Source organism: Chelonoidis abingdonii, chromosome 23 (assembly GCF_003597395.2).
Source record: "Chelonoidis abingdonii isolate Lonesome George chromosome 23, CheloAbing_2.0, whole genome shotgun sequence".
Lineage (NCBI taxonomy): Eukaryota > Metazoa > Chordata > Testudines > Testudinidae > Chelonoidis > Chelonoidis abingdonii.
Genome location: NC_133791.1, coordinates 21,591,301 through 21,613,189, shown reverse-complemented (window position 1 = coordinate 21,613,189; position 21,889 = coordinate 21,591,301). Strand labels below are relative to the sequence as shown.

Below are 21,889 nucleotides of genomic sequence, written 5' to 3'. Positions count from 1 at the left end.
CACAACAGCAGACTTACTAGCTAGCAAGTCTTAAAAATTAAAAGAAAATCAACCAAAAAAAGCAAAACAGGCAAAGCACCTTATCTGTGTTTTTATTCTGCTTAGGTCTAGTAAAGAATAGGGACAACTGTACATTATTTTTATTATTGAGTCTGCAAAAAAAATCCTGCATAGATAAATTACAATGACTTGCACATGTATATGTGCATATTTATTTGTTTTTCCTAAAGTTAATTAAATATTTTAGGAAAAATTGTCAGAGCGGCCACCAAAATTGTTGTTGTGAGAACCCCTGCACTAGGTCACTATTACCAATGTGCCTGATTTAAGATGGAAAAGTCTTTAAATCCTTTAATTTTCTGTCTTACTGTACATTCCTCTTCAGCACAGGATGGAAAAGCAGCATTCTGCAGGTAAAGCAGGCTGACATGTAACTAGTGTATTATGCTACCCCGCAATTCATTTTACATCACTTGTAGCAACTAACCACACAGTAGCACTGGAAATCATCTTTACTGGGCAGTTTCCATTTATTAATGCAGTTCCTTGAAATCAGCTTGGCTTTTTCCCTCCCACTTCAGATTGTGCAAACTAGAGGTATGTTTCTTTAAAGTCGTATCAGGATTACCAGAAAGACAATTGCATTGCTTTATAAGCACAATAAAAAGTGAATGACAAACACTGGATATAACTAAGGCTACGTTTCTGTCACGGAGGTCAGGGAAGTCACAGAAGAAGTGACTTCCAGAGACCTCCATGACATTCTCTGCTTCAGCTCCAGGGGCCTAGGCAGGGCCGGCTCCAAGTTTTTTGCCGCCCCAAGCAAAAATTTTTCCCACACTCCCCCCGGACCCCCGCAACTCCACCCCTTCCCTGCCCCAATTCCAACCCCTTCCCCAAATCCCCGGCCCTGCCTCCTCCCCTGGGCATGCCACATTTCCCACCCTACTCCTCCCTCCCAGGCAGGACCAGTGCTAGGGGTTTGAACGCCCTAGGCGGACGGGAATTTCGCCACCCCGTGCGCTCGTGCTGCGGCTCCGGTGGAGCTGCCGCAGTCGTGCCTGCGGGCGGTCCACCGGAGCCGCGTGAGCAGTCGAGCATCTGCAGGCACGACTGCGGCAGCTCCACCAGACCCGCAGACCACCGGAGCCGCTGGCCGCCCCTTCCACCAAAATGCTGCCCACCAAAAATTCTGGCGCCCTAGGCAATTGCCTAGACTGCCTAAATGGTAGCGCCGGCCCTGCTCCCAGGCTTGCCTGGGAGATAAAGGGGAGAAGCAAAGCAGCGGCGTACTCAGGGGAGGAGGCAGAGGTGAGCTGGGGGGGAGCGGTTTCTCTGCCCCACAGGTTATTTCCTGCGGCCCTCCCCACGACCCCCACCGTTGCAACTCACCTCCACTCCGCCTGCTCCCCTGAGCGTGTCGCCACCACTCCTCTTCTCCCCCTCCTCGCAGGCTTGCCGCCTGAATCAGCTGTTTTGCAGCAAACCTGGGAGGGAGGAGGGAGAAGCGGAGCGGTGGCACACCTGGGGGAGCAGGAGGCAGTGGAGCGGAGGTGAGCTGGGGGGGAGTGGTTCCTCTCCCCCCTGTTACTTCCTGCAGCCCTCCCCATGCCACCCATCGCCGCAGCTCACTTCCACTCAGGGCTGGCTCCCGTTTTTTTGTGCCCCAAGCAAAAAAAAAAAAGAGCTGGAGTGCCGCCCCTTGGAAAGTGCCGCCCCAAGCACATGCTTGGAGCACTGGTGCCTAGAGCCAGCCCTGGGCCGAGGGACTGGAGGTGGCAGCCAGTGGAACCCCAGCAATGCAAGGTTCCAGCAACAGGCAACAGCTGAGGGGGCCCTCCTCAGGGTTCCAGCAACGGGCAACAGCCCAGGGTAGGGGTGGGGAAGTAAGGGGGAAGCACCTAGGGCAAGTGGCTGGGGTCTCCTTTTCTCTTTAGGAAATATGGTTACCCTGCAGCTCCCAGCCACTGTGGGTGGAGGGCAGCCCCCCTACAGCTTCCAGCTGCCGTGGGCACAAAGGGTACCCCACAGCTGCCAGCACAGGAAAACCATGGAGCTGCAGCAGCAAAAGTCACGGACCGGTCATGACTTCTGTGAATTTTTGTTTTTTTCCTGTGACCTGTCAGTAACTTTTAGTGAAAATAACCATGCAGAATCTTAGCCTTAGATATAAACAGAAGATTAGAGAGTTGTGCTCTTAAAACTAAACAGTGCATCAATTTTAATGCAACTAAACTTTCATGCATCTGTAGCAAGTACAATGAAGTTTTAAAGCTGTTCCTCTGCAGTATAGTTTTTGTTATGCCCTGTGTGGTTCATATAGTTCAGTCATGCCCAGAGACAGGTATATAAGCACTGAAGTATTTGATGAAAATATAAAAAAGCATCTGAAGTGACCTGTCAGTCGATTCATCCACAAGCAAAGAAAATGGCAGTTTGTCAAGGTCATTGAGCAGCTGCTGTTTGAAGTGCAGGCCTAGCAGCAAATCAGTAACTGCTGTGTACTTTGGTTCATCTCAAGTGATCCAATTTCATCCTTGAGCATTTCTGCCATCGTCCTGACAGCATCTGTGGACGTATTGCTGGCCACACAGGGGATTATACACAGTTCTCCGCATTTGTGCTCATCAGATCTCACCCCAGATAACAACATGCACAGATTTCCACCTTACAGTACTTGCAAAGCAACTATTTAGTACAGGTTCAGATTCCTGTCCTTTTCTGTACATTTTCTTATACTGAGCTTCCTTGACCATGCTGGATTTTAATTTGCAGCACACTGAAGTTCAACCTTATGAGGTACAGAGTAACTATTAATATGCTCTACTCTAGAGGCTATCAGCTCAGCAAAGACAAGAAAGGGTCTCCCTCTCTTGAAGCAGGAATGGGCATTGATGCATTTCCAAAATTGTTTACTCCTGACAAAATTCTGCCCTCCTGTGGGGGCAAAGAATTCATACGGCCCACATATTTCTGTGCCCCCCGTGCAGAAAAATGCAAAAGAAATGTGTGTGTGGAGGGGCGCCTCTTACCCGCTACCAGGGCAGCCCAGGCAGTGCGTCTGTTCCAGCGGGCCTGGAGCAGCCTCGGAGATGCGAATCACTGTGGGGGGAGGCTGCGGGGAAACGTTGATCACTGTCAGGGGAGGGGCTGGGCATGCCTGCCTGCCGACAGGCAAGCGAGACTGTAGGTAGGTCTTCACTCGCTGCCCTGGCAGTGCTTCAACGTGGCTGTGGAGTAGCGGCACCAGGACTGTCTACACTGCCACTTTCCAGCGCTGAAACCTGCACCGCCTGCGGGGGGGGGGGGGCGGCTCACACCCTGAGCGAAGAAGTTGCAGCGCTGGGAAGTGCCGTGTAGACAAGGCCTGTCTCTCTGCATCGCCACTGCAGCTTGGGGGGGGGGGGGGGGGGGTTCCGTTTTATCCGCATGCGGAAGGGCTCTGTCCCAAGGCAGAACGGCAGCGGCTCCCTGCCCAGGCCCCTGGTAACGCCTCCGCTCGCTAGTCGCGTTTCCGTGGAGCACATGGCCAGAGCGCCCCCGCCCGGGCAATGGCAGCGAGCGGAGAGCTCGGCGCTGTCTCCCTGGGCCCAGCTCCGGTTCGCGGCCCGGCCCGCGCCCCGGCCTTGTCTCCGCACTCAACCGCGGACCGGCTGGCGCCACGGCGGCCAGAATTTCTTCTTCTGGCCCTTTAACTAGGACCCACCCAATGACAGCCCCGGGGCACCGACCGCCGGAACAAGCAGCAGGCCCCGCCCCGCCCCTCCTATCACCCCCCCCGCCCGCAGGCGCTCTGGCGTTCTCACGTCGCGGCCCGGTGCTGCGCGCGCATGTGTTCCACGTCACAAGTTCACGTTGCGGTCGCTTCATGTCGTCACCGCGGTCGGCGCAGCCTGCCCTACCTGGGCCTGAGAGCAGGGAGCCAGGCGCGCGGCCAAGGAGGCCGCCCGGCCCGGGCCTGAGCCGGGGCCGTCGCACCGGCGGGAGAGGGCTCGCACGCCAGGTACCCGTCGCGGAGCGGGGGCGAGCTCCCTGCGGCGCCTGTCGGCGGTGGCAGGGTCCCGGGCCGCGCCGCTCAACTCGTCCGTCGTACGGCGGGGGGCCTGGCCCGCCTCTGAGCCGCTTCCTCGGTCCGCAGGCGGCGGCCGGCGCGGGAATGGCGCCGCCTGGCTGCAGGCTGTGCGACCGAAAGGCGGCCCCTGAGCGCTTGAGACCCAAGACCGTGCCCGCACACGAGACGAGGTGGCGCAGGAGCACATCCGGAGGCGGCCTTTTTATCGGCATCGGGCTGGAAGGCCCATGCCAGCGCGGCGTTGTGCAAGGTAATCCCAGGGCCGCCCCCAACGCGGCCCGTCCCCGCGGCCTCCGCGGCCGCCCCGAAGCCGGGCGCGCCTTCTGCGGGGAGGGGCCTGGGGGGCGCGGCTCCTGCCTCCCTCCGGCGGCCGGCGGCGGCCAGCGCGGCCCTGCCTCCCCCCCGCGGGCCGGCCGCGCCAGGCCTGGGCGCCCGGGGCCGGCTAGAAGGGTTTGTCCGTCAGGGTTCCGAAGTGCGGACAGCGCGGGGGCAGCTGCTCCTTTCCTGCGTTGACTTCGGGCCTTGTGCCGGGCCGGCCCCGGCCTGGCCGCGCTTGGGCTGGATGGCGCCGTCTGCGCCCGCAGCCGGGGGAGCCTGTGCGCAGAAAGGCTCTGAACGCTCGGCTACCGCAGCAATGAATGTCTGCAGGTGGCGATTACACCCTTAACGCATGTTAAACAAACACACGCACCCCCCATTCTCCTGCCCCCGCTCCCTTCTCCCCAGTGGGTACAAATGCCTCCTGAACAAATGACAGCCATCTCTGACTTGTCACCCTGTCGTGCGGCTGAGCAGGATGAAGTTGTCTGTAGCTGGGCAAAGCATAGGAGCGCTGTCAAGCAATCAGGCAGAGTCACCATGAGCTGCAGATTGTCTTTTTGTGAAAAACAATTTCTCCCTGTGTGGAGAAAGTGGCATTTCTGCTCATTTCAACAACTGAAACAAGGATTTTGTTTGGGTGAACTATACTGAGATTAACACTAAACAGGACCTCCAAACCTGTTCAGTAAAAACCAGAACCTATTGGTCATAAATTAAAGAGCACCTACTATTAATAAAGAGAACTTCTCAAGTTACTTCTGAGTGTTCTTTGTTTTGTTTTCTGTTGCCCTTTGTTTTGCAAATAAAAATAATTTGGCTCACCTTCTCTGCTGCATATTTATGCACTAGTTACAAATGGCAACTGTATGGTCTATATTTTAATGTTTTCATAACTATTTTTGTAGAAGAAACTGCAGAGGAAACCCAAACTGTTTGGTTGGGATTGGTGAACATGTATGGCTAGGAGAAATTGATGAAAATAGCTTTCACAACATCGATGACCCAAACTCTGAACGGAGGAAAAAGGTAAAAGAAACTCTTCAAACTGTAGCTCCAGTTTGGCAAATGGTTTCTACTTATGTGAGTAAAGTTTACAAATGTGCTTAAGTGTTCGTAGGTTAAGACCTTACATAGAAGAACCCTCTTCTTTTTCAAAGAATGCCATGTTGACAGGATTCCCACTACTGGGTTTAGCTCTCTAGCATGAGTCTGGAATTCCCTTAGCTTTCAAAGATTTGAGGCACTAGCTGCTTTCAAAGATTTGAGGCACTAGCTGCTCATTCCCCATGTGAGACCAACTCTGAGTGCCTCGGTGCCCTAGAGCAGGGGTCAGCAATCTTTCAGAAGTGGGGTGCTGAGTCTTCATTTATTCACTCTAATTTAAGGTTTCGCGTAATACATTTTGATGTTTTTAGAAGGTCTCTTTCTATACATCTATAATATGTAACCAAACTGTTGTATGTAAAGTAAATAAGGATTTTAAAATGTTTTAGAAGCTTCCTTTAAAATTAAATTAAAATGAAGGACACCAGCCCCTCTCCCACCCCCGAACCGGTGGCCAGGACCCAGGCAGTGTGAGTGCCACTGAAAATCATCTCGCACGTATGCAATAGGCTGCCTACCCCTGCCCTAGAGCATTCAATTTCATTTCCTTGATGAGCAGAATGCAATGAGTTCTCTGTAGTCTAAGGGTAGAGGGCATCCAAAGAAATCATCAGATGAGAACTGCAGTGGGGAGGGGGGAAATTAGTCTAAGTTACATAACTTTAGTTTTGTGAATAATGTAGCTGAAGTCGATGTACTTAGATCTACTTACCGCGGTGTCTTCACTGCGGTAAGTCGATGGTTGATGCTCCCCCGTCAACTCCGCTTGCGCCTCTCACCCTGGTGGAGTACCAGAGTCAATGTGATAAATCGACTCCCGCTGGATTGATCGCTGCCCGTTGATCCAGCTGGTAATGTAGACAAGCCCTTAGAAGTTCAAAATGTTACATGCTTCACTTCAGAGTTAAGAAAGAGGACAGGGATGTATGTTAATATAAATGGAGTCAGATGATATCTGCAGATAAGCAGAATTACAGATGAACAATTGTCTCCTTAATGACATCATGTTAATTGGACACATACTGTTGGAGACTAAGAAGTTTGAAGGAAAACTCCATAAACCTGTAGAGTCTCAGCACCAATAACTACGTACAGCTCAGCTAAAAGCAGTAGTGTAGAAAGAGCCTGACAGTCAGTATTATCAATCTCTTCCTTGTAAACAGGAATTAATTCATTTAATGTTTTCTCTTTTTTGTTAGAACGCCTTTGTAGGCCTAACAAATCTTGGAGCCACATGCTACGTGAACACTTTCTTGCAGATGTGGTTTCTTAACTTGGAACTTCGGCAGGCACTTTACTTGTGTCCAAGCACCTGCAGTGAATATGTGACTGGTCAAGGTATCCCAAAAGACAGAGGTTAGTTAGCATCTCCTAAGCCTATGTTTTGTTATAAGCAAAAATTACTTTAATTATCTTAGCAGAGAGAGAAGTTTTAATGTATTGGAATGAGCTACTCTGAAATTTTGTGAACCTTATGGTGTGAAGTCATTTTCTGCTTTATACGGTGAAACATGGTAAACAATATTAAGTGATTAGAGAGGGAAAAATTATAAGAAATATTAATTTTCGTGTTTCAGGACATTATTCTACCATCAGCTGACTGGGGTTAGAAAGAAGATTCTACTCATAGGCATATTTAATGCGAGAACTTCAATCCCACATAAAGAAATTAGGTAGAAAAATCTGGCATTGGCCAGGGTTGGTGCCAGAATAATGTGCTAGATTGATTGTTCACACCAGCTTAGACCAGTGGCCCATGTTTTTTGTTTAGTGTGCTGTAGGTGTGCTTTGCAGTTAATGTGGTTTAACGGTACACTGGTTTCTGTTTTACACCGTGGATTATTGCATTGTAATAGTTGGTTTACCATGCTGCTTAAACTTACTATTGCAGCTGGTGTTTCACGCCAGATAAAATGAAGTTTTGTCCATTTTTTGTGAGGTATTATTTTTAGCCCATCATTTCATTTGATGGAGGAGGTACTCAGAAGATACAGTATTTGAAAGCAACAAAATACTGTGGAAAACCTCAAGTGTACAACATAACAGACTTTATTATTAATTAATAGCCTTAGGGCCTTCTCCTCCTACTGAGCGTTGGCTGTGGGAAAGGCAGCACAGTCTAAAATGGGAAAATCTGTCATCTTTAGAACTATGATTTTCTGGTTCTTAATTTAACCTGTTTAGAGCTCATGACGATTTATAATCTGAGCTGTAAACAAGGACAGCTTGTTTCTGACCATGAAGATGTGTATTAAAAATAGTTTCATCCATTGACTAACAAAAAGTAAATTATTCTAATTGGAATGATTTTAATTTTCTCTTTTATTGTTTTGATAAAAACAGTAACTTTCTGATGACTAATTTGGGCATGTTTTTTTTCCCAATAGATTATGAACCCCAGACAATTTGTGAACATCTTCAGTACTTGTTTGCGTTGTTACAGAACAGTAATAGACGATACATTGATCCCTCCGGGTTTGTTAAAGCGCTAGGTTTGGATACAGGACAACAACAGGTAGTCGAGGTTTTTAAATTTGACTACCTTTCCTTTTGAACAAATTGGGCATGGTGGAACATTTATCCTGTAACAGAGCATAGAAGCCTGTTGACTGGATTGTCAGTAGGTGTAAATTGGCATTGTTTGGTAGATTTAATTGGAGCTGTGCTGATTTACACCTTGAGGAGCTGCCCCTAGGTTTAAAATGAAACAACTGATTAAAATCATACTGTCTTGCTTGCTTGTGCTTCTACTTTCCTGTTGCTTGACTAGAGCTATCATGTAAACAGAAGTAACTTGTATTTGTGTGCTGAGACACTGCAAAGCAGTGTCATGATGGGTCTCAGAGGTGTTAGAAACCCAGAAGGATAATGGAGCCACACTTGGGTGATTTGTTTTTTCTAGAGGTCATCTAATGCATCCAAGAGTGATGAGGGAGTTGGCTGATTTGATTGCAGAGCCATTGGCCATTATCTTTGAAAACTTGTGGTGATCAGGGGAGGTCCTGGACGATTGGAAAAAGGCAAATATAGTGCCTATCTTTTAAAAAAGGAAGAAGGAGAATCGGGGGAACTACAGACCAGTCAGCCTCAGCTCAGTCCCTGGAAAAAACATGGAGCAGGTCCTCAAGAAATCCATTCTGAAGCACTTGGAGGAGAGGAAGGTGATCAGGAACAGTCAACATGCATTCACCAGGGCAAGTCATGCCTGACCAACCTGCTTGCCTTCTATGATGAGATAACTGGCTCTGTGGATATGGGGAAAGCAGTGGACATCATGTATTTTGACTTTAGCAAAGCTTTTGACACTGTCTCCCACAGTATTCTTCCCAGCAAATTAAAAAAAGTCTGGATTGGATGAATGGACTGTAAGGTGGATAGAAAGCTGGCTAAATCATCGGACTCAACGAGTAGTGATCAATGGTTCCGTGTCTAGTCGGCAGCCGGTATCAAAAGGAGTGCCCCAGGGGTTAGTCCTGGGGCCCATTTTGTTCAACATCTTCATTAATGATCTGAAGGATGGTGTGGACTGCACCCTCAGCAAGTTTGCAGATGACACTAAACTGAGAGGAGTGGTAGATGCATTGGAGGGTAGGGATAAGGTCCAGAGTGAGCTAGACAAATTGGCAGATTGGGCCAAAATAAATCTGATGAGGTTCAGCAAGGACAAGTGCAGAGTCCTGCAGTTAGGACGGAAGAATCCCATGCACTACTACAGGCTGGAGACCGACTGGCTAAGCGGCAGTTCTGCAGAAAAGGACCTTGGGATTACAGTGCATGAGAAGCTGGCTATGAGTCAACAGTATGCCCTTATTGCCAACAAGGCTAACGGCATATTGGGCTGCATTAGTAGGAGTGTTGCCAGCAGATTGAGGGAAGTGATTATTCCCCTCTATTCAGCACTGGTGAGGTCACATCTGGAGTATTATGTCCAGTTTTGGGCCTCCCACTACTGAAAGGATGTGGACAAATTGGAGAGGCCAGCGGAGGGCAATGAAAATGATTAGGGGGCTGGGGCACATGACTTATGAGGAGAGGCTGAGGGAACTGGGTTTATTTAGTCTGCAGAAGAGAAGAGCGAGGGGGGATTTGATAGCAGCTTTCGGCTACCTAAAGGGCGGATTCCAAAGAGGATGGAGCTTGGCTGTTCTCAGTGGTGGCAAATGACAGAACAAGGAGCAGTGGTCTCAGGTTGCAGCGGGGGACGTCTAGGTTGGCTATTAGGAAAATCTGTTTCACTAGGAGGGTGGTGAAGCACTGGAATGGGTTTCCTAGAGAGGTGGTGGAACCTCCATCCTTTAGAGGTTTTTAAGGCCTGGCTTGAGAAAGCCCTAACTGGTATGATTTCATTGGGGTTGGACTAGATGACCTCCTGAGGTCTCTTCCAGCCCTAATCTTCTATGATTTTAATATTCAGTATGGCAAGTGTGTTCTGGCCTTTTTAAAATAAATGCCATAAAACATTCATTTGAGAAGATCAGAAATGATGGCATGAAACAGTGAGTATTGTCACAAATTGTTAAATAAAAACATAAGAACTGCCATACTGTCAGACCAATGGCCCATCTAGTTCCATATCCTGTTTCCCAGCAGTGGCCAAGGCCAGGTGTTTCAGATTAAATGATAGAACAGGTAATCATCAAGTGATCCATCCCCTGTCATCCACTTCCAGCTTCTGGCAAACAGATGCTAGGGACACTCAGCATGGGGTTGCATTCCTGCCCATCCTGGCTAATAGCCATTGATGAACCTATCCTCCGTGAATGTATCTATTTCTGTTTTGAACCCAGGGATAATTTTGCCTTCACAACATCCCCTGGCAACTAGTTCCACAGGTTGCCTGTGTGTTGTATGAAGTAGTACTTTTGTTTGTTTTAAACTTGCTGCCTATTAATTTAAGGTGGTGATCCCCTAGTTCGTGTTATGAGAAGGCGTAAATAAGTGTTTGTCATTTATTTTCTCCACACCAGTCAAGATTTTATACACCTCCATCATGTCCTCTCTTTTCTAAGCTGAAAAGTCCCAGTCTTTTTAATCTCTCCTCACACAGAAGCTGTTCCATATCCTTGTCAAAGGATATTCCATTCCCTAACAAAGGAAGATTAATACACTTTAAACTACTGTGTGATGTTTTTACTACATAAGCGATGCTCTGAAAAAGCCAGTCAGTCAAATATTTGTTTCAATATTCTTCTGGGGAAAAGATTGGCTTACAATGTGGAGTTCTAAAGTGAGAATAATGGGATTTATAGAGTATATAAGCCACTCCTATTGTTCAGAATCCTGCAAATTGCAATGCAGAAATCAAACACTTCTTAGCAACCAGCACTGTACCAATTTTATTCATGCTGCTATTCTCATGCTGTGTCTTAATCTCCCGTTAGTCAAGTTCAATTTTTTCTTAGCCCTCTTGATTTGTGTTTTTCTATTCATCATGTCCGTAGTAAGCTTTCGTGTAATTTGGTATGTGGTTCTCCATCACTGACATTTCAAGTAAATTGGAGAGGTAGGTTCTGACTCTACTTTTGAGTTGCAGTATATTACCAAGTATTGGTGTTTTGTTCTAGGATGCCCAGGAATTTTCAAAGCTATTCATGTCACTACTAGAGGATACTTTGTCTAAACAAAAAAATCCAGATGTACGGAACATTGTTCAAAAGCAGTTTTGTGGAGAGTATGCATATGTCACTGTGTAAGTAGTTGGTTTAATTCCCTAGTGGTGCTTTCTTGCTCAGTATATGCCTATTCTTTTGGTCACCTTTCTACAAATATTGAAGGCTTTTTTCAGGAGTGAGAGGAAAGCATGAAAGAGCCTTTTAAAATCTGTAGCAGAAGGGAAGGTGACTTTCTAGTTTAAAAATTTAACAAATGTTTTCAGTGTTTTTAAAGTCTTGAGTTTCTTAAAAATAAGATGGCATAATTAACATTCTACAGTTTGCCTGTTTTTCTGTAATTCATCCTTTAGTAAAGGAAAGTAACTCACAAATAAATATTCACCTAAATTAAACTATGTGGATTAATTCCCCATATCGAGAATATGTGATATTAAGCTGTCCCAATGCCTGTTTTGTTTCCTAGTAGTGGAATTGTAAATTATATTTGAAACATAGCATAAAGATCAGTTGTAAATGGGCATTTCTGTACTTCCTGCTAGATGCTGTCTTCTCTCTGTACAAGATCCTCTTGTGTAACCCATGCAATCTAGGAGAGAGTGTGTTGGAGATCATTTAATCTAGTCTCTCTCTTGGTTTAACAATCAGAGGAAGAACTTCAACAGTAAAATTTTATTATGGTTAAATGACTGACACTTTAAGTCATGTACTGATCTATTTTAATTTATTTTTAATTCTAGCTGTAACCAGTGTGGCAGGGAGTCCAAACTCATATCGAAATTTTATGAACTGGAGTTAAATATCCAAGGGCACAAGCAGTTGACAGACTGTATCACAGAATTTCTTAAGGTACCAACTCCTATGGAATCCTACTGTTTCTGTAGCACCCACAAAGCATTAGTCTCCTTGCCTGTTGAGAGGGTGTTAAAGTTTTTCCCCCTTTTGTTCAAGAAGTGCTTTAATTTTCAACCTGGTATCACAGCAAAGTTAGTGGTCAGAGCTTTGAATCTACTCAGTGGGTTGACTAGAGTAACAATTTTAGTTTTCTATCCTAAATGTGGGCCCAGTGTTGTATTCCCAATTCAAATAAAACTTCTCATGAATTCAGAGAACAAGATGTGTGGTAATGGCAGTTAGAGACATCTGAAAATATTCCACCTAAAATTACTAGAACTGAAAGATTAGAGAATATTTCTCAGTTTGTTTACTTTTTAGTTCATAGCACTGTGTATATAGTTATTTTCCTTGCTTCCCTGATTTGTCAACTGGAGAGCTTTTTTTAAAAACTGAAATATTGGCAGGTGGCTCTGGAGAAGCAGCATCAGCACCTATATCTGCTTTTAATGCATGTTTAAAATTTGGCTAGAATTCAAGTTAAGGGTGTTTTAAGGTTTGAGTTATGAAGGTCATTAAAAATATTAAGGGCAGAATTAATTAAAAGTTTAGTCTTTTGCCCTGTAAATAGTCAGATAGTTTGAAGCAACTTGTTGGTCTGCTTGTGAAAGGCCTTCTACAATAAAAAATAAACAAATTAATATCTGCAAATCTAATAGATGTATTAGGAGGCTACCACACCCCAAGACTACAGTCTCTTCACCTTGCAACAATGAACTTGGGCTTGAAGGTTTGCCTTACAATTAAAAGGCAAGCCTTCTCGCTTACATTTGGCCCTTGTTGATCCACATTGGGTTAATCTGGCTCAGCATGGGGAAAAGGATCCATCTATATGGGTCTCATTGCATGTTCATTGCTAAAATACAGCTTTCTATTAATTCTGGCCATATGGCCACGCCACACTGCCTATGTGACCTCATTAAAATAGAATTTTCCACCATCTTTCTGGTAGAAGCTAAGTTTGCACATCTCTCTGTACTGTGGAGGGCAGTTTTGATAATATGCCTGATACTGCAACTAGGGCTTCTAACTTCAGTCTGGAAGACATGTGGTTTCCTCAGACTGACAGCTGCCTATTAACAACTCTGATAATTTTACTGGGTGGTGAACCCAGAGCTTCCAGTATCTTTTATATACTGTCTTGTACTATCACTGCACAATATTTTGAAATACAGCTTGAATGATATAGTTAGAATTCTCACATTTGAACTTGGTTTCTGTATGTAATTTTGAATCTCAGGCTGGAGCATAGAATTAATGTTGCACTCTCTTAACATGTACTGATGACCTTTCTTTTTCTCTTGGTCAGGAAGAAAAGTTAGAAGGCGACAATCGTTACTTTTGTGAAACTTGTCAAAGTAAACAAAATGCAACAAGGAAGATCAGGCTGCTTAGTCTTCCATGTACACTCAACTTGCAGCTGATGCGTTTTGTGTTTGACAGGTAAGTAACCTAACCTGTATGTGTTGTAAACATAGGAAGGATATGGGTCACTCAGAAATGCTTGTAGTTACTTTCTCTGCTTTGGCTTTGACGTCATACAACTTAGTTCTATTCAGCAAGTCTGAATTGAGTTAAATGATATGAATTTGAGCATTTGTGCACTTAATTTTTTGTGAGGTTCATTTAACTATTCAGTAGTCTCATCTGTTAAAATACAGTAGTGATTTGCAAATTAAAATTTTAGATTAAATACACAAAAAGATGTTTACTCTCCTTGCTGCATTGAATACTTGTACATGTAAGTCTCATAATTTGTTTTTGAATAGACAAACTGGCCATAAGAAAAAGTTGAACACTTACATTGGCTTTTCTGAATTGCTTGATATGGAACCTTTTATGGAACAAAAAGGTCAGTTATACACAAAGTGTTAATTTACTAATTGTACCAATGCAGCCATTAGCTGCCAGGATCCTTTGGCTGAAAACAACTAAAATGGTTCTGCTAATAAATGTCATTTCTGGCTCTTAACCTCTTTTTATTTAAAATGGAAGCTTTATCAAATGATGACAAGCACTGCTTAACCAGCAGTTGAGATTAGGTATTTCAATAAAAATTCCTAAATTTCAAACTGGTGTTTGGAGCTCTGGCTACCAGGCTGGGCAGTTGAGAATGCATACAGCACAGTGTTTGTTTGTGGTACTGCTATCTTTGGGAAATAATAGGGAAAAAATTACACTGTTTTGTGTATAGATCTTGTATAAAGGAAGTCTTGGTACAGTTCTTAAAAGAACTTTTTTGCTGCTTATTTTTCACCTTAGAAGTATCAGATGATCAGATCTTCTGTTCTTTGTATTTCCTGGTGGATTAAAAAAACTGCCTGTTCTCTTTCAGATGGTGTCTATATATATGAACTTAGTGCGGTTCTTATACACAGGGGAGTGAGTGCATACTCTGGTCACTACATTGCTCATGTGAAAGACCCACAGACTGGTGAATGGTACAAGTTTAATGATGAAGACATAGAAAAGATGGAGGGGAAGAAATTGCAACTAGGGATTGAGGAAGATCTAGGTAAAACCTTTAAGTTGTGAGTGCCCTTTTAAAATAACTCTTTTTCACCAAAAACATGGAGGCTAAATCAATTGCCCAGAGACATGTATTGAGTGATTTGCAGTCATAACTTTTACATTTTTTTGAGGGTAACTAATGAAATTGCAACTTAATTAGCTGAAGCTAATTTTTAACTGTCACCCCAACCCGATCTGATTGTTGAATGTCTTCCGGGTCTGGTGATGACTGACTTTACTTCAGTTCTCTTTTATAGATTGTAATATGGCAAGTAGTATGCACATCAACCATTTTTTAAACAAATCCTTGTCTAGATAACTTGCAGATTGGTAAAATGTATGCAAAGCTGTTTCGTCCCAAACCAGCACACAGAATGGGGCTTTATTATTAGACAGTAAGGTTATTTTTAGTTACCTTTTGTATATTTACTTCCACTGAGGAGTTTATTCTTTATCTTTTTGAAGGGGAACTGAAAAGTTTTCATTAATCTTAAAACCAAAACATTTTTGGAGCAAAAACTACAGCACAATGTTTTTATCTTTTATGTCATTTTTCCTCTTCTTTCCGCCCCGTCACCCCGCCAGCCTTTTCCCCCCATATCTGTTTACATTGGCACTGTTGGTCTTGACTTCTCTGAGTTTGCTGAAGAACTTCAGCTTGCTCTGCTTGCAGCTGATGTGGACGAGATATTAAATTCTAAACTAACAGTCTGCGTGCCTGAATCTGCAAAGTCCTATGCCTGTGAGTAACTTCAATGAGTTAATGCTCGGTACCTCTCAAGATGGGTTTGTAGACTTGGGCAGAGTACTGCAAGAGGCATTTAAGAATCTGCATTCTAGTTCTTTAACAAAAGCAGGGAAGTGTAAGACCAGATTTTTTAAAAAAGCGTGAGACCAGATTTTTTAAAAAGCAAACTGACTAACTTAAAAGGCCCTCAGTTTTCTGACAGAGCACCATAAATATGACCTTTAGGATTTTTTAAATCTATTTTTTACCTGAGCCATCATTTGTTTTGTAAAGTTTTTCTGGGGAATTCTGAGAACAACACCAAACATGCTCAGACCTCCCCTGTCTTCATGCCTCCCTCCTCCCCGACTTCCTCCATGCACATGCCTATCTGATGTCTCTTCATTTTCAGCTTTGCTGATTGTTGCTGGTAAAGTTAGTTGTGAAGAGCATGTATGTGAACTCCCACTAGAGCTGTGATGTTGTCATGCTTAGTGCATGAGTGATGAAATTGACCCTCGATTATACACAGTGCTGTCAAATCCCGAAACACAGAAAAATGGTTTTCTTTAATCTTTGTTCTGTTAGCCTCACGGGTTACTCCTTGATTTACTTGTAACAGTAGGTTAAAACATTCAGATCACAAACAGTATTAGGCCAGGTCCCACAAAGTTTCATCCATATGAGGAACTTTAAGCACAGATGTAGTCCCACTGAAGTCAATAGGGCTACTCATGTTTTTAAAGTTAAGTATGTTGATTAATATTTGTGGTGTTGGAGCTTTCATGTGCAAAGAGTTATAAATATAAACTTTGTTCAGTGTGTGCTAGTGATTTTCCTAGCTCCATCCAAGACCTGAGTTCAGGTTCTTTCTCCTGTAAGAGCAGATGCCATCCCAAACATATACAGCAGTGGAAGGAGTTCTGCTTCAGGTATTGGAGGTCTGCTTATCTGCTGCAGGGAAACATTCTTAAGCTCTGGCCCTGCAGTGGGGGCAGATTTGCAAATAAGTGTGGATAGTTATGCTGGAGGGTTAAGCATTTGTGGACCCTATCAATGTAGTACTGGAATTTCCCAAGAAACAACAATATATGCCTACAGTATTTTCCATGTGTTGTATTAAAGGTTTGATCATAAGCAGGTTTTTCCTTCATTTAAAAAAAAAAAACAAAAAAAACTTTGCTTTTAAAATTGCAAATATACATAAATATTTTTGTAAACTTTCTTTTTCTGGCAGGCTGGAGATTAAGATAGAATTACAGGTTCAGAAATATTGGTTGGCATTATATGGCCAAATTCTTTCCATTTCTTAAGTCCAGTTAAAGGTGGAAGTTGAACCAGCCACTCTGAAATAACTCTTTATTTCCTGCACTGCACTTTGATATTTATAGGTGTCATGCAGCGGGAAAGGACACGTTTCTGTTATGTGCATAAAATGTTTTATGTTATGTGCATAAAACAATGTTTAAATTCTCTGCAACCCAATCTGAGTAAGCATTAGACAGTGTTATGTGGTATAAGGAAATCTGCATTGATTTGACTTGTACACAGTACGTGGGACAAACTGTCCATATTATGTTGGAGAAAAGTTCTGGTGAGGTTGGAGATAATGTGTATGTGTTAGGGAGGAATTGAAATGAGATGTGCAATACCCCCATTTAAAGGAGAATAAATATGCTGGAATACATGTTTATTATTTTTTGGCTTCTGTACCTCAGCAGAGCCTTCTAAATCTCAGACTCGTAAACCCAAGTGTGGGAAAGGAACTCACTGCTCTCGAAATGCTTACATGTTGGTGTATCGACTGCAGACACGGGAAAAATCTCTAACAGCAGAAGTCCCAAGTAAGTGAACTTGGACTTTTCAAACCTATTCCTGTCAGACTTAGCAAGGCCTCGTACGTCTGTTTGGGCCAGTTCCAGAGGGAAATTAACACTTCTCTTAAATACTTTTTGCAGCACTGAGTCTAGTAGAATAAAATCTTACTTTAAATGATCCAACAATTATTCCAGCAATAAGCACTCACTCTATAGTACACTGGCAATTATAACTGATACTTATTGAGTAGTCTACTGGTCCTGATACATGCACCAGCAGCGGCTTACTGATATTTGTTACTATTTGACTTGCTAAGTATATACATAACTTTTTTAAAGAATTAAGTTTTGAAATATATTCTTCCACTATGAAAAATAGTTCCTCGGAAAGTGAAAAGAATAAGAGCAAAATGGCCATACATATCTTTTTATCTATATATTTCATATATTTGTGTTGTGTTCTTCTTAACCGTTTGTCTTCCACCCCTACTGTGCTCTTCTCTCTCTCTCTCTAAAAGCCAAGCTGTCTTTTCAGCAGCAGTTTGTAGCCCATCAGCAGTCTTCTCTCGTTTTCTTTCACAAAATTATTTAGAATACTGGCAAGTTACCCCAGTTAGCTTTTCACTAAAAAGAGTAGCGTGTCTGAAAGGATATCCCTTTGCAGTTCAAATGACAGTTTGACACTCTGTATGAAGGAGGGTAGGTTTAAAATTTCATGCCCATAACCACTCTGTGTCCTTGTCCTACCGCTGTTACCACCTGAACTCCTGTAACATAATAGCTGTGAGGCTTTATCATGTATGTTGAAGTAGACCCAGTTGTTAACAGCAGAGTCAATGCACATCATCACAAAATGCTCAGCTGGCCAGTCAGAGTGGCTTTGAATAATTAGTGCCCACAGCCAGATTCTCATTTTAATTTTCAAACTAATTATGTCTAAAAGTTAAGCATAAAGCTAAATAATGATGGTGTATATACTGTAGTGAGTGTGGGCGGTCCTGGTGTTTGACAGTGGCTCAGTTCTCTTGTTTCTGTCCGAATGGCTTGCTGCGCCTCACAAGTACTTGTTACTTCTCTTCATGTAAACAAAGGGTATAAGGAATATAAGAGTGCAGGCCATTCACGAATTTTTCATTTAAGTATTCATGGCCTATCTTAGAGCTTGGAGGAGGTGGGAATTCAATTGGTGAATGGATTTAACACTAATACCCAACAAAGCACTCTATATGAGTTGTAATTAATCTTCCTGCGGCACTAGGCATGGAGGTGTTAGTCCTGTGTTAGCGGGCGGGGGAAGTAAGGTGTTAGAGTGAATTGACTTGCTGCAAGCCACACAGCAGGTCCTACGGATGGCAAGAATATACCTGGGGTCACCTGAGTCATGGCCTCTTGCCCTAGCTGCCATGCCATGCTGACTGCTAAGTTAACTGTAAAAGTGAAAGGATTAAGCTGAATGTATTGAACTAAATGTCCCAGAAACAAATTATTTTTTTAGCATCAAGGTTAAATAAAATTAAGAACATTCTATGAGATTTGTGTAGCACCTGTCATGATGGTAAAATGAAAAATATGTCTGAGTTAACATTTCCCAAAGAGCTTAGTTCTTAAATTCTAAATGTAAAAGAAAATTTCACAGGAAATATTTTGCGCCTTCTTTGTACCATTGCTGTAAGGATGTAGGCGTTCTTCTGTCCTTTCCCCTTTGTCCTCTTTTCACTATTAATTGACTGCTACATCTGTTTTGTATTATGCCTGTTATTGCACACAGGGGCGGCTCTAGACATTTTGCCACCCCAAGCACGGAGGGTCCGCTGGTCCCGTGACTTCGGCGAACCTCCCGCAGGCGTGCCGCCGAAGCCGCAGGATCAGTGGACCCTCAGCAGGCAAGCTGCCAAAGGCACCCTGCCTGCCACCCTAGTGGCGACCGGCAGAGCGCCCCCCATGGCTTGACACCCCAGGCATGTGCTTGGAGCGCTGGTGCCTGGACCCGCCCCTGATTGCACACCCTCGCTTATTTTTCCTCCCTTTCCTTCCCCCTTTGTGTGAATTCCCATCATTCCTACAGTTTCATTTCTTCATCTGAAGTATCCTATTTTTTATTTCACTGGTGACGCTAAAACTTCCAGTCGCCCTCCCCTTTCACTTGAAGCAGCAGCGTTTCAGTTTCCCTGCCTGTTCCCTTTAATTCACAGGAGTTCTTAAGAGTTTTCTGCGCTTATCACTAAACCATGTAGAACCTGGATCACTAAGATTTCATATGTGCCCCTAAATCCTTCTTGCTGGCCTCTCTGGTATGTGGCATTAAGGATTCTGATGTGCTCCTGAGACTGAAGACCCAGGTTTTCTGCATCTCAGTAGGAAGAATGATTGCTCGAAAGAAATAGAGAGGAACAACTAGGGGACCTGCGGGTTGCTGAGATGAGTGGGAGGCAAGAAATGGAACCAGGGGCCTCAAAGAGTTATAGGGACATCACTGAAACAGCCTGGTGGGCTCACAGTCTGTAGCCCTTCACCATTACAGCTGTACAAAAACTCTTGCTGCTTTTTTCCTTAGTGTGTTTAACAACATATTAAGTACATTATTGGTAATCCTTTCAAACATGTGAAAAGTATTTGTCATGCACCAAAGGTTTTTCTAAACCACTGCAGGTATCACGTCCTCTATAGTAAACTCTGTTGGGCAGTATTAAATCATTTGCATCCCACATCTCCTTTACACTGAATTACCCATATGGGCACAAATACTGAAATGTAATTATTGTTGAGAAGGAATATCCAGGCACTTGACTTCTAGAAAGACTCTGTATCTCATTATTTGTATGAGGAAACCTTTAAGCTCAGTGGTTGTTACCATTGTATATTACTGCTCACTGGGAAAATTGGCATAATTGACTTTTAATTTTGGCCATCTTTTTTTTAAGACAGAGTAGGATTAGTGGTAGCTAGTACTTCTGCTTTCTTTCTTTCTTTCTTTCTTTCTTTCTTCATAGCTTTTCTGCAGGAGCTCGTCGAACGGGATAACTGCAAGTTTGAAGAGTGGTGTAACGAAATGTCAGATATGCGTAAACAAAGCGTGGTCAGAGGCAAAATCAAACATGAAGAGGTGAAGGAGCTCTACCAAAGGTTGCCTGCTGAAGCTGGTCTGTAAGATATTCTGGTAGTATTTTATAGTAGACCACTGTTAAGATTAGCACTGTAAATAAATAACTAAATTAATCCTATTTCCCATTTATGTATAAGTTCACATAGTGGATGTTACTCCCCTTTTCCTTGTAGCCTTTTGTGATCTGGTATTTGTGGTAGCTACTACAAGACTTTGGGCAGTGGAGAAGGACACGGACATCCACTCATTCCCTACCTCATTCAGACTTCCTGCTGCTGTAGATTTTAAAGTACCTAAACAAGGTTTGGAAGGTGTGAGTTTGAAAATATTAATATAAATTTGCAAGTGTTTAATTTTCTGCAGGAGCCTTTCCCCAAAAATTCATTCCTTTTTTTCTTCAGATATGCTGTTTGTTTCTAGATCATTAGTGCCACATTAATACATGCTAGCACATGAGTTCATGATCAGAGCATATCATTAGAAGCTTTTAAATGCTATTGTTTTTTCCACTTAGGAGCGAAGGGCTTGTTGACCAACACTTAAGACTACAGGAGAGGATGCATGATCAGTGTTGCCTTTCCCCATAATGCTTTCTGCCACAACCTACTTTCTTCTTCTTACTCGTTTTTCCTGTCTCTCATTATAAGTGCCATCAGTGCCGTTTCTCCCTTTCTCTTTCTTGATTTACTCCCTCACCATCAATGATGCCCTTGCCAGTCACACTCCTGTGCTTTTTCCTTGTACGACTGGGCCCATTTTCTGCTGCCCTATGAACAGCTTAGCTCACTGTTGATTGATAGCACTGACAAGGAAGTAACTTAGGTAGTCCTGCATCTCCAGCTCACTTGCATGTTTTGGTGCTGTTGATCCAAATGAATCAGCAGGTAATAGGTCACACTTTCACTCAACCTTTTGCCAGAAAGTCATTAATTTAATTCTTACAGACACTTGGAAACTCCATGTCGGCAAGTTTTTATCTATGAGAATTCCATGATGGGGTGGCCAAAATGTGAGGTTTTGGTTTGCAAGAAAATTTTAGTATTTTGGAATGGAAGCAGTTTTTACTGAATTTTTTTGCAAACTGAAGTCACTCTGAAAATTTCATTTAATAAAAACACTGAAATAGGGTGTTCCAGAATAGAAATATGGGAAATTGACATTCTTGTGAGTTTACCCATTGCCACCACTGCATAGTTGAGGTGAAGCTGACAAGAATATCAGTTTCAGCCTGGGCTCCAAAGGCTGCTGTCACAGAGCAGGGAGGTTAGCAGCCCCAACTGGGGCTCCCAGTGGTACTGCTTCAGAATGGGGAGCCTACCAGCTGTGAGAGCCCCTGTAATAGATTCAGCAAAACATTTCCCTGCTGATAATTGGCATTTTCTGGTGAAACTAAGTTTCATCAGAAAATTTCCAACCAGCTCTCTTCCAGGAGTCACTCTATCCAGAGCTTTGTGTGTCCCATGAATAAGTTGTCACTGACTGATTCTTCTCTCCTTTACACTTTTCACTTACTGCCTTTTTCACGTCTTTAATACTAAAAGTTTGATTTATTCCTTTCTCTCCTTAGTTTTCCATGGGGTGAGGGTACAGATATGTGCTATGGTTACTTTATATAGACAGTATTATCCAAAACACGTCTCCTAGAAACTTTTTCAGTAGTTTTCAATTAAGGTTGCAACTTCTTTTTGTAAAAAGCGCAAGCAGACTGTGATATTTCAGTTTGGTTCATAA

At 43.5% G+C, this 21,889-nt stretch overlaps 1 protein-coding gene across 1 annotated transcript in view; it reads left to right on the top strand.

The window, feature by feature from the left end:
* The first annotated feature begins 3,928 nt into the window (after positions 1 to 3,928).
* Positions 3,929 to 21,889, top strand: part of USP48 (ubiquitin specific peptidase 48) — a 51,816-nt gene continuing 33,855 nt past the window's right edge. The window contains exons 1-11 of the mRNA XM_075060362.1: positions 3,929 to 4,322; positions 5,299 to 5,419; positions 6,697 to 6,853; positions 7,885 to 8,012; positions 11,062 to 11,186; positions 11,847 to 11,955; positions 13,310 to 13,443; positions 13,770 to 13,852; positions 14,336 to 14,515; positions 16,957 to 17,082; positions 20,046 to 20,195. Of these exons, the coding sequence (XP_074916463.1) occupies positions 4,300 to 4,322; positions 5,299 to 5,419; positions 6,697 to 6,853; positions 7,885 to 8,012; positions 11,062 to 11,186; positions 11,847 to 11,955; positions 13,310 to 13,443; positions 13,770 to 13,852; positions 14,336 to 14,515; positions 16,957 to 17,082; positions 20,046 to 20,195 (1,336 nt within the window). The 5' untranslated portion in view covers positions 3,929 to 4,299. The remainder of the gene's footprint in view (positions 4,323 to 5,298; positions 5,420 to 6,696; positions 6,854 to 7,884; positions 8,013 to 11,061; positions 11,187 to 11,846; positions 11,956 to 13,309; positions 13,444 to 13,769; positions 13,853 to 14,335; positions 14,516 to 16,956; positions 17,083 to 20,045; positions 20,196 to 21,889) is intronic.